The sequence below is a fragment of the Sturnus vulgaris genome, chromosome 3 (assembly GCF_052056855.1).
Source record: "Sturnus vulgaris isolate bStuVul1 chromosome 3, bStuVul1.hap1, whole genome shotgun sequence".
NCBI lineage: Eukaryota > Metazoa > Chordata > Aves > Passeriformes > Sturnidae > Sturnus > Sturnus vulgaris.
The window spans coordinates 108,184,309-108,197,396 of NC_142245.1; the positions used below are offsets into that span (position 1 = coordinate 108,184,309).

General features: G+C 42.3%; 1 protein-coding gene across 5 annotated transcripts in view; it reads right to left on the reverse strand.

The window, feature by feature from the left end:
* ITSN2 (intersectin 2) overlaps positions 1-13,088 on the reverse strand; it is an 80,170-nt gene that overhangs the window by 6,065 nt on the left and 61,017 nt on the right. For all 5 annotated transcript variants that reach the window (XM_088162480.1, XM_014872961.2, XM_088162481.1 and 2 more), the window contains 4 exons: positions 2,497-2,618; positions 1,536-1,642; positions 718-901; positions 67-165 (listed from right to left, as the gene is read on the reverse strand). In XM_088162480.1, the coding sequence (XP_088018606.1) occupies positions 67-165; positions 718-901; positions 1,536-1,642; positions 2,497-2,618 (512 nt within the window). The remainder of the gene's footprint in view (positions 1-66; positions 166-717; positions 902-1,535; positions 1,643-2,496; positions 2,619-13,088) is intronic.

The window sequence follows — 13,088 nt, forward strand, 5'->3', positions numbered from 1 at the left end:
CTTGGCTTTTGCTATGGAGATCAAACTCAAAGCATTCACCTACAAAACCTCACTTGGGGTACTCACACTCTTTATGAGCAGAGGGTAGCGCGTTATCCTTTGCATGGGTTTCAGGAGGAAGCTGGAGAGGGGCATTCCTTTGCAGCGAGGGTCCAGGGCAAGTTTCTGTGGTGCAACCCAGAGATTTAGCAGAGACATTGCATTAGTCAGCAGAAAACAGTTGCACCACTGGCACTGAATACTGAAAATTCTCTGATCAGATTCATTTTTCCAGGCATTCCAAGAGATCTTGGATTTTTTTTCAGTGAGAAAACACTTGTATGTAGAACAAACAGGAAAGCTGGCAGTATCACTGCACCCAGATACAGGGTCATTGTTCATGCAGAATCCTTACATTCAAAACTGTTGCAGAGTTTAGTTTGACACTACAGGCTCCACTCAAGTTGAAAAAGAACAAAGCAATGAAAGAAACAAATGCCTGATGTCAACTGTTCTGGCAATTTTCCTTTTATGGCCTAAGTAAATTAGCTTGAGAGAAAGACAGTGTTATAAATAAAGAGTGTTAGTCATGGTCACCATATAAATACACCTTGGAAGCTTCTTAGCTATTTTTACAGGATTTTACTCTTCTGGGTTATTTTGATGTGGTCGATGCTGGTTAGACAGGTTCCTGTCATTGAGGTAAGGAGAAGGCACAAAAGCTACTGAATCAGATACCTTTAAGTAGTCTTTGAAATCAGCATCTTCATCAGTTTTCTGCTGCAGCAGGGATGCTCCGTTGAGCTGGCAGCTGCAGAAGCGAATGTAGGCCTGCATGTGGGACAGCTCAGCTGCCAGGATGTCCCCGATCATCTGCACCGGCATCTTCTCGCCCCCGGTTTTCTTACGCACCCGCAAGGCTCTGCGGACGAGGAGAGAGATCAGCATCCAACTTTTGCTGCCAAGCCTGAGAGGCCTAAATCACAACCCTTACAGATCCACCTCTGAAAGGACACAAACCTGGCAGGTGAATTTCCTTACACAGCACAGGCACTTCCAGGAGGTGCTGGAGTCCTGCCTGAAACCCCAGGAAGTCACTGACACAACACCCAGAGCTGAACAATCTCCCTGATGGTCTGGGGGACTGGGACTCTCCTTTGAGGTTTCTGGCACAATCAGCATCAATCTCTACATTCAACCAGCATCCCATTCAGTGAATTACTAGCCACTGTATCTTTCTAAAGATTATTTTTAGAGAATAAAAAGGTTACTTTGCAGAAAACTGCAAAGAAAAGAAGCTCCCATGCATATACTTTTGTTTACTGTCTGTTTCTAAGGTATTACAGCAAATGTACATCTGTTCTTGTTGTTTATTTCCCCCTCTCTCTTATTCTCCTTTTGAAGCAGTTGGACCACATTTAGCTGTTCTGAATGCAAGCCTGCACAGGAGATAATCAGCAAGGACAGAATATTTACTGTAAACCCAGCAAACTTCCTGGGGAAAGGAACGACAGAATAATGAAAAGGAAAATGTAAGATTTTAGGTAAGTACTCACTTCAGTAACTTTGTATTTGACATGATGAGTTCCTTCCAGTTAACAAAGATCAGCCCCATTTCTCCTTCTGTGAGACAGCCTGAATCAGCCATTGGTTTTTGGAAAACCTGCAGCCAAAAAAAGAGCAATTCTTCAGAGAACAGAAACAGCTCAGCCTCTTGCTTAGTCCAGCAGTAACTTTTTTTGAATGCTCAGTGTCTCAGCAGTTAAAAGCAATTCCTTACTAGCACTTTTGACAGCTGTTTCCCTTGAGCGTGTGACCCCATTCAGACACCAGCATCAGCACTTGCAAAGCGAGGACAAGCACTGGGACCTGCAGGCTGACAGCTCAGCAGAAGAGCATTCCCATGATGCCAGAGTCAATCACTGCACAAATTACACTCAGGCACTGCTCCTCTCCCCTGACCCACAGCACTCAGGGTCACTCTGTGTGCAGAACCACAGCTGCTCTCAGGAGCCCTCAGCACCTCATCTCCGGGGAACACAGCACCCCTGTGACTTGACTATTTAACATCTGCCACACTTCACCACACCATTGTTTCATAAAGAGAGGTCAGGTTGGATGCCAAGAGCACTTAATGCTTGCCTGTCCCTGCCCTGCTGAGGGAGGTGGTCTTGCTTCCAGAAACAAAACTGGGGAGAAGGCACATGATAAGCTGTTATGGTGCTTATACAGCTCTGTGCAGCTCTGGTTGACACCTGGCCCCAGCCCATCATCTTTTTACTGAGCCCGAACACCTAAGAACAGGATTTGGAAAACAGGAAGGTCTTTGTAAGCTGATGGGTTTCACAAAATGGTGCTTTTGCCTGGTGAGCAACCACATATCATTCACTGGAAAGGGAGATGCCCACACTTTTCTTTCTCCATCATCTCACAATTAAGAATTAATAAGAATAATATTGTTATTATTCAGTATAGAGGTGTTTTTCCAAATGCATTTTCACATCCAAGACATCTCACCTCTATGACGAGCTGCAGATCATCCATGTACCTTTCTTCAGTCTGAATGAGCTCGTGAATGTAGCCCTGCCTTTTCCTTTCCATGGGCTGCATGGTATCAAGGCTCTGGAGATCAGCACACCCTGCAGGAAGCGAGTCAGGAATTTAGATCCCATTCAAGGCATCAAATCTGATAAATTAACAAAATTGCACCAGCATTCAGCAGTCTATGGCTCAGACTATACAGGCACACTGATAAACCCTCTCTGCAGCAGCAGAGGGTTTCAAAATCAAGTGATGTAGCAACCAACCCCCTGTCTTGTTTTTGTCACTTTTCAGTCTATCACCTTTTTATTTCTTTGAACACCCCTTGTACTCTGATGTAGAATAAGAGTCCCTGAATTCTTGCCACTCCATTTGTCTCATGACTTTTCTCATCTCTTCTGCCACACTGATTTGAAACTGTGATTTTCTCTTACCTTGAGCAATGTCTTTTTAGACTTGATGATGTTAAAGGTCTTTTCCAACCTTAATAGTTCTATGGTTCTAAGTTGTCTTTTGTGAGATGAAGTCACAGAAAATGTGGCTGGTCCTCACTTAGAACACTGCACTTTTAATCCCCACCCATTTCTGAAATTCTCTGCCTTAGTTTTATTTATGATACAAACTACCACTACAAATTTGTAAACATGTAACATTATAGTTGTGTAACTTCACAGCTGCACAACTTTCTTTTTTTTTCTCAAAATGAGCTGGAAATATACTGAATTAAGAATCAAGAATGAAGAATCAAAATCATGCACAGGAACACACCAACAGTCAATGACACAAACCCCAAGTTTCTGTCAGAACATGCAGACTCTGCAGCTTCACACAACTCTATCTCTACTGGATGTTAGTAAACAAGACAGCAGTGTTCAAACTTTAGTAACCAAACCAAAAACTGGTAAAACCAGAGTGGTGAATGTGTTTAGCTAGGTAAAGGAGAGCACAGAAAGTCAATCTGATCCCTCTGTCAGCCATCACACAGCAGAGTATTGCAAAGCAGTAGGGTGGGAGAAAAGGGGAAAAAATGAACAATTACAGAGCATTTGAGAACATCTATCTATTGGTGGATGTGATGGCATCAGGTTGCAGCACCAGGTGAACTGTGGGCTTTGCAGGATAGCAGAAAAGACATCGCAGGCACTCACTTAGATCCGGCAGTTCTAGAGGAACAATACTTGGTGAAGATTTACAGGAGTTGTGAAAGGCAGAATGACCTACAGCAGGAAGGGCTGTGTCTCCCTTGTCACCCTGACACTCCTGGCAGTGACTATTCACTGCCAAGGTATAGATTTGCTCATGGGAAGGTGAGTTAGTAATAAAGTTGAGGGGAAAAACCAAGAAACATTAAACATTAGGCTGAACTTGAAGTGACAGTGGCCTAATGGGAACCTCACAGGCTCCTGAGCTTCTGGCTACATCAAGGTGCTCTGAAAGAGCAACTGTCAAAAATCTTGCCAAGTGAAATTTTAGGACACCATAAAAAGGAGACCCTTTGAACAACACACAGACGTAAAACAGCAACAAAGACAACAGTGAGATTGAAAATCAAGACTTTTCAGTTCTGTTTTGCACCCTAAGGAGGATCACAGATCATAAGCTTTCTGACAAGGTTTGAAAAAACACCACTTTTTTAGAAGAGATGAGGGATTGCAGCTCTTTTGATCACACAGAATGCTCCTTCTGGCCCTAGTTATCCCCAGAGCTACAACCAGGCCAAAATTAGACATGAGAAAGGAGTAAAGTTACAGATAAAAGTGATTCCTGCTAAATTTGATGTCTTAGTCCATTGAGACAGTCTGTGGCCAATGTGCTACTTCTGGATTCTTTTGCCACTCTTCAGCACAGGATTGAGTTTCAGTCCACCTGGTTACCAAAAAATGTAATTTCAGGATAATCCAAGGGCTTTCACAGTAACCAGGCGTCAATTGTCCAGATGTGGAAGTCTCACCTTTGGGCAGTCCCTTTCCTACTGCAAGGTGCACTCCTGTGACAGAAGCAGGGATGGCCTGAAGCTCCTGTTGGCTTGTGTCCCAGCTGCTGGAACAACCCACGAGGTGGGAATTGGGTCTGTCTCATGCTGACCACTGAAAGTTGGGGCCAAGCCTGGGAGAAAAATGGGCCTTTTTTATGCATTAAAATAGATTTGATTTATAAATTTGTTATCAGATGTAAAAATGCAGTTACATTAACTGGCTCCTCTGCTAACCTTATGTTTGGACTGTCAGCTTCTGGGATGAAGGGACGAATGCTATTTTGTACTTAGTATTTTATATAATTTTATTTAAACACTAGTTTACTAGTGAAAACACTCCCAATTTGGATAGGTCTGATGATACTAGCATAAAAACACATTATGCAATCCCCACATCCGATTTCAGAGGGTGAATTCAGGCATTTGAGTCTGAAGGAAAGAACAAAAACGAAAAGGAGAATAAACCAGCCTAACAAGTGCATTTGCAAATGTTTTCCTAAGTGGCCATAGCAACCCAAGGGCTCACTGGTACTGAAAGTGGAGCTACATCTCTACCCCTTCTCCTTCCACATTGCTGTTCCCTCCTTTTCTTGCATCACTTCTGGCACTTATCTGACTCCCTGCTCACATGCTAGCAGCAAACAAATCCCAAGGGGGGAAAAAGAAAACATCAATTTTCTGCTGGTTTAACAGCCAGGAATGTGCATGGAAGCAGTAACACTGCCTTGTTTGGCAGCAGAAAGCTCTTGGCTTGGCTTCCCTCTGGTGCAGCTTCATCCCAAGCTCCCCAGGCAGCTCAGGAAGAGTAGTGGGATTTCTGGGAGTGTCTGCAGCACGAAATGCAGCTCCTCACCTGCCCTGCTGACCAAAAGGGACACCTGCCCTGTGGAGGGGAAGCCAGCCTGCCTCTCCCACCAAGAGCAGGCAATGCCAGGCTTTCAGCCAGCCTGGGGCACAGCCTCCCCAGCTCCCTCTCCAGAACATTCACCAGAGTGAGCAGGGGGTGTCTGGAACCTTGGAAACTCGGAGCACAGCAACAGAGAGATGCCTACATTGACTGTGGTGCCCTCTGGACTAAATCCTGCTCTCTGAGCTGAGGAAGCAGCTGCCAGGGCAAAACAACCCAGAGAGTCTATAAACAGGAAATCCCAGTCTCTGAAGTTGTATTTAAAATTATACTTTCCAAATAAACCTGCACAAGGAGTATTTTTCCTACTAACATAGGATGAATAACTACTGAGTTCCACAGTGAAACGATGTTCTCCTCTGCAGGAGATTCAAAGCCCTGAAAAACATGGGGGGCTGGGGCAGAAAATCTTCCAAATTACTGAATTTTTGAGTATGAGCACATTCAAGGGGAAGAGGAGCAGTTTCTGAAGAAAGAAAATCCTCCAGTGAAAGACAGATGAACAATACCTATCCCTATTTTCCCAACAGAGTTCCACACTCAACAGACAGGGGAAAAAGCCATTAAAAGTGATAGCTCTGAAAAGGCATTTCAACCCTCCACCAGGAGTTCAGGCACTCATATGGAAGGATGTAGCTACACCAGAGGCACTAACTGCTTTGGGTGACCAGTGAAGACTATTTAGGGATAGAGATGAGGTTTAGATTTGATATTAGGAAAAATTTCTTCATGGAAAGGGTAATAAAGCATTAGAACAGGCTGCCCAGGAGCCACCCATCCCTGGAAGTGTTAAAAGACCACACTGATTTGGCACTTTAGGATGTGGTTTATTGGTGATGGGTTAATGACTGTACTTGATCATCTTAAAGACTATAATTTTATATAAACTGCTTTTTTAAAGGAAATATCTTGGTTTGTTTAGGGTGGGTTTTTTTTTTTGTTTTTGGAGGAGGTTGTTTATTTGTTCTAATTGTTTTGTTTGACTCTGAAGCCAGCTGACATGGCTGAGAAAAATAGGTAAGTGTCGTGGGGTTTTTTTCCAGCCCAGCCTGCCATAGAAAGGCCACGTGTCCCCTCAAGGACCATGGGCTGGCATTAGCACAGTCCCTTCAGTACAGCCAGAGAGCAGCTGATGGCATCAGGGACACCAGCACAGCCGGGTGCAAGCTCTGCAGGCACACACAAGGCTAACACACTCAGGACACACTCTTGTCACTCCTGGAGCTGCCAGCAGCCTCTGAAACCCACAAAAGGAACTAATCCAAGACATCTGCTACTGTGGAAAAGGCAGTTTCCATCTGGCCCTAGGGGAAATAATAAAAACTTTTATCCAATCTCCCCTAATCAGTAAACACAGGATACCATGCTACAACAGAAGAAATTTATGAATCAATTTTCAAGAGGTAAAAAGCAAAATCAAGTCACTCCATCACAGGTGACACAATGCTCATTCCAAGCTATTCAGCTGGGAAAAAATAATCCTCCCCAGATGGACAAAAAAACCACAACAGACAAACTAGATCCTTTTATGTGTCCCTTTAATAAAATACATTTGCATAGTTATCTTACAACTTTGTTCAAATCCAAAGGTGAACAATTGCCTCATGCTAAGCACAGCCTGCATTCGCGTGTCTCAACAACCATCCCCACACGTGACACTCAAGCTTGGGGAGGACAAGGAGGGGTTTTAAGGCAGCACACACCAGAACGCAGCAGTTTTATTATTCATTTTACACTGAAGTAGCACGACCCTACAGCAGCTCCTGCTGCAGGCCAGGGAGTGTCGACATTCCTACGAGCAGACTTATTTATTTACAGGTGTTTCCAACCCCGCCCAGGACAATGACACACGGGTACAATCTGACAAAGCACTGAGCTGGCAGAAATGTTCAGTGACCGGAGGGAGACCTTTCAGTTATTAATGTGCAACTTTCTGATGGAGCTTTGTGCCTTCTGCTCCTGACTGCACCATCAACCATGTGGAGACAGCACTTTGGATGCTCCCAGCCCTCACCACCACGGGCTCCTCACACACCCAGCCCTGCCTCTGGTCCCAGTGGTGGCACAAAACCTTCCTGCGTGGATCCGGCTCTGGATCAGGAACTAAGCTTGTGTCAAACCAGGCTTCTGTAGTTTGTTAGTCCATTATGCAAGCCAGACAGTTACAGAAATAGCATTTTGGTACCTGTTCTTGTGCACTGTTTTGTTCTCATCCCCTGTGACACCAGGGTCCATATTCTCTCCTGGCCCACAGGAAACAACATTTAGCAAGTGCCACACTGCAGGCAACAGCAAACAGCATATTTGGCTTTCGTTTTACCTTTTAACATTGTGTGGCTCTCAGCAACATTTAGACTCTCAGTTCTTGCCTGGGAACCATTAGTTCAACAAAGGACTCTATTTTCCACTTTGCCCTTAGTTCCACAGCCAACCTTTTTCACCCAGATAAGGGTGATTTTATTTGACTGGCTGGGATGACCAGCTGAACTCAACTCTATAGTCTTTTATCAACAAAAGGGTGGATTGCACACAACCAGAGAAAAAGTAGCATTTTCAAAAGTAAAAGTCTGATTTAAACACAACTTCCAGTAGCCACACTGCTTCATTGATAAAGAATATTATTTTTAAATAATCTTGCTGTAAATACATCCTTGGCATAGTCTTTTCTTTGGATGATCTGATGTGTGTATCCAACTCTTTCTGCACCACTGTGCAGGAGAGCAGAGTTCTCAAGCAGCTGTGCTGGAGCTGTGCTAGGGAGACTTTTGCAGTACAAATACTAAAGGCAGGGACTGTGTCTCCCTCAATCAGCATTATTAAGGTGTGTTTTTATTATTATTATATTTATTATTACACTTAATAGAATTTAGAGCATACTCGGGTAATACTGAAACATGAAAAGATAGCTGTGAAAGCACAAAATGCTTCACTTCAATACTCTTCAGTTCAGACATAGAGGCAGCTATTTCAATAATTATCAATATTCATACCTACACACCAACACAGGGCTACCTGTGTGAAACTTTGCCAACAGTACTGCAATTTCCAATTGTATCAGTAAAAAAGAAAAAAATAAACAATGTGTGGAATGCCAGTTGACTTGGAAAAAGTCCACATAAATATATTCTCAGTTACCTCAGTAAGGATGTGAAGTTGTTTTTTAATTTTTCAATTAGTAGTAATCTAGCATTCAAAGAAAACTGACTGAACATTGATTGTCAGTGTGGCTCAAATCCCACAGGTTAACAGTACCTTTTTGCCTTTTAGTAACTACATAATTTAGAAGATCACCTAATTCTCAGACTACAGTAAGTGACTGCTCGATGCCACTGGTGCAGCACAACAATTTCAGCCTGTATTAAACAGGCTTTCCAAGAGAGAAATTCAGAGAAGGCAATTCTGTGTGAGTAGTGTATTTTAGTAGAAACACTTAAAACATGGTTTCAGAAGGAAATCAAGTAATCTGAAATACCCAAAGGATTATCTAGCACGTTATTTGCCTACAAGAACATGATTTCATTCTATAACAAAATACTGGTTCAGACGAAATACATCCAGAATAAAAATCCATTTGTAGTTTTTTGTAGGCACATTGCGTAGTCCGTATTGCACAGAAGATACATCTCTCAACTAAAGGGCACATATACATTATTTGATCAAGGATATTAAATACATAACATTGGATTTTGGAGAAAGGCTTTTAAATCTCTGCAACTGGATTAACCTTTTCCTGATAGTACCTTCACAACATCCATCTATATATATATGTCTATATAGTAAACAAGCAGTTTGTTTTGTAAACATTTCTGATTGCATAAGTGACCTTTGCTGTTTCATAACCAAGTTCAGGAAACGAACTAAATTAAATACTGTGTCTAGAGATCTCTCTTGTTGTTACAAGAACACAGACCTATTTAATCAGAGAATTAGTCTAGAATCAAATTAATCCTTTTATTTAAAGGGGAATCAAGGTTAAAGTTCCTCCTTCCCTCCAAACATTATAGTAAAACACGGGCAAGCTCATACCACACCAGATTTCCAACAGGCCAGGACTGTGGGCTGAGGAGCACAGTTCCATCCTAAACCCAAATGCTCTGCCCTCACTCCAGGCTCTCTCAGTGTCTCTCTCCTGGCAACACCTTTTCAGCCAGGTTACCTCTGCATTAGGCTGCTGCCCTGTTTACCAGGAGGAGGAGCAGCAGCTTTCAGACAGTACTTTAGAAGTCACTGCAGACCACAGCCAGAGACAAACAATTCAGTACCATGAACTATTTAATGAAGAGAAGGGGCAGGGGAAGGGCCTGGTCACACAGAGGCTGTGCAAGTACTAACTGCAGCAACTAATCACGTTTGCCAAAACTGAAAGCAAATATGAATGATCAGAATTTAAAGGAAGGAGGCTGTTTAGGGGTAGAATGTATTGAGCCAAAACAACCTGAATTCCTGCCATAGCACTACTGTGAAGGAAGAAAAAAAATTAAAGTATCTTCCACTATGCCTAATAGTTCTTTCCCCCATTAAAAAGGGTGTGAAAAGGCTGGATGGAGTGCACCAGATCTAACCCTTAGATCCTGTAGCACGTTTGTAATCACAGTGACTATCAGCAGCAGACAGGTAGGGATTGTTTCTGGGTGAGCCATGAAGGCCGCCAGTTTTAAAAGCTCAATATGTAAGAGATTAAATCAAGTCCATTAGAACAATAATCAATGAACACTTTAATTCTGCAAAATATGTACATTACAACATTAAAAGAACACAAGTGCCCATTCAAAACAGCTCAGATAAACTGTGCAAATAGTGGGTCTTTGTGTGTCTGCAATCCCACCATGCAAACAATAACTTGATATGCATGCTAATGACTACGGTTATCAATCCCAAAGGAAATACTAAAGGAAACAAGAATGAACAGCAGTGAAAGCCACACAAAGACCCACTATCCTTTCTGCTTTTACAAATCAACTGAAACTGTAGATTAGAAGAAAACCCACAAAAACCTAACTTCTTGATTGGATCTAACGTTCAAACGAAGCAAAAGGATTGTGTCAGACACGTGAGCAGGGCTGGCCACCCTGCCTCCACGCTAGTCAAACTTGGATAGTGGGTCTCTGAGGTGCTTTCACACTGGAAGACAACATTGGGTCCTAAAAAAAACAAAAAAAATGAAGGATAAAATGAACATAAATTTGAAGAGTGAAACATATGAATTCTATGGACAAAGACAGAACAACACCAAAAAGGTCAGAAAGGAATGATGAACATTCAACTTTCTGAAAACAGACATCACAAGCTTCCACCCTTGCACTTTTATATTTATAAACACACAGATTTAAGTACTTGTCACCAGCCATTGCTGATTCTGAAAACCCCTGTGGCTCATTTATTTGAAGAAAAGGTTTCTTCCTAAGGAAAACATCTGTCATGTAGACTCAACACAAGGTCAAGCTCTAAGGGTTTTTTTAAAGGCAGTGGCAAAATTCCCTGAGATTTCAACAAAACCACAATCTCTCCTGAGAAACTTCTACTGGGACATTAGAAAAATCAGATAAAAACTAAACTTGTAAAGAAAAATCTCACTGGAATCTATTTGTATCAGCACATAAAAATTAACCTGTTCAATTCTGTTTGAGCCTGAAAGAAATTAAAACCTTGCCTCTAGTCTTATGTGTCCATGGAACAGGAGGTACCACATCCCTCAGAATCCAAGGGCTACATGGTTTGAAGAGGGACACACTTTGTGGGCAACCCCAAGACTATTCCAGACCCCAGAATTACATCCTGGAAGTGTTATCAAGCCTGAATGACATTCACCAAATAGTTTTAGAAATACAAAGTCACTATGTCACTATGAAGTAAGGATTGATTTCATATTTGATCTTTGGTAAAAGAGGTAAAATTCTGGAGTTGTTGAATAAAATCTTAGAATAAATCATTAATCCTTGTGTGTTAAAATATCAATGTGGAACTGCAACAGGCAACACCTCAAAGCCACTGCTACCACGAACTGTTACTCCACAAAGAGCAGTTATTTGGCAAGAACTGTAGAACTTCAAAACATATTGTCCAGACACAGACAGAAATGCAATGGCCACCAGCACATCAGTTCAGAACTTGTTTTTTCTCCGTGAACACCCCTGAAAGTGAGTCAGCTTCATCCACCAGACAATGTGGACAGGAATTACTAAAGATCTTTTGCACATGGAAATCAATTTCTGGAAATACAGATCCTTGTTGCAGGACTTGCCTCATGTCTCCAACATGTCACATCTACAAGTAAGGTTTGGGGAAGACAAAAATGAGGTAGCTCTGGAGATACTGCTACAAACAACAAGCTGGAGCTCAGGCCTGAGCACCTGAAGGAGTAACTCTGATGTGTGAGGAACTGCAGCAGTGCTGGGCTATGGAAAACAAAGAGTGAACACATAGATGAGAGCAGAAAGAACTGGCACAACATTCAGCTCTGTGAGTCTTGTGGGATGAGACACCTCAGGATGAACCAGATGCCTCTCTGCACATGGAGCACAGGTGTGCCCACCTGGCTGAGCTGTCCAGCCCTCAGCAAGAACATCTCTGAGGAATGAACTGATCTCTAACACTAGAAGACATCTAGCAGTCAAGTATGCAAACATAGCTGGAGCAGCTGCATTCCATCCTTACACTTCTCCTTAAAGATCCCTTGGGAAGAATGGGAAGAGAACCTGGTGGATGTGTCAGATCCTGGTAACACAGAAAAGACCTGGCCCTCGAGATTTAATGGCTGAGATTTACCTGATGGGAGAAAATCTCAACTACAGAAAATAAAAGGATAAAGCTCACACCGGTCCCATAGATAAGATGGCAAACATAAAAAGGTATTTCATTGAAAAAGCCAACAAATAATAAGAGAACAAATTCCCAAGTGCAAAGCAGATGAAGACTGGACAAAATAAAATTATCTCCAGACCAGGCCACTGGGAAGAACTGCGAAGTGGCAAGAGCACCATGCCTACCCCCCATACACATGCCTTGGAAAGGACAGGAAGGGAACCTGGCACTAGACAGGGACTGGAAATACACAAGATCTGACCCTGCATGGTTGTGCAAACACTCAAAGAACAGAAGACTGATTCTTTATTTAATATCTGTATTTTGAAACCTGCTGAGTATCATATTTATTATTTATGATGGCTTTTGAGCAAACATTAGAAAAAAGGCTATTAAAATGTCATTAAAACAGGAGCAAATCTAACCACCACCACAGTCACCAGGAACACAACTCAACTGTCCTGTGTTCTGCAATCAGCATGTCTTTAAGAGACAAATATTCAAACCCAAAAACACCCTGAAGCCATTTTATTTTTCTTTTTTTTTCCCTTGCAGGGGTCTTATGCCAGGATGTGCAGCTACACCAAGAGGAAAAGTGATTTTGTTCTGTACCCAGAGCTATGTCAACAACTTAAGAGAAAGGGACATCTTACTGACCCCAGTTCCTTCTGTGCTAGGCAAGTTTGCCATTACAGCTACAACTAATAACTCCCAGAAAAGACTCCAGATACAAAGGTCTTTAAATCTAGGGGAAAACCAGAATTTTCCTAATCCACAAACTTATTTGAGTAAACCAAATCTGCCTGCTCCCTTTCCAATACCATTATAGTCACTCTAGAAAAAACAGCAGGAAAAACTGCTATTACTCAGAGGCATTATAATACT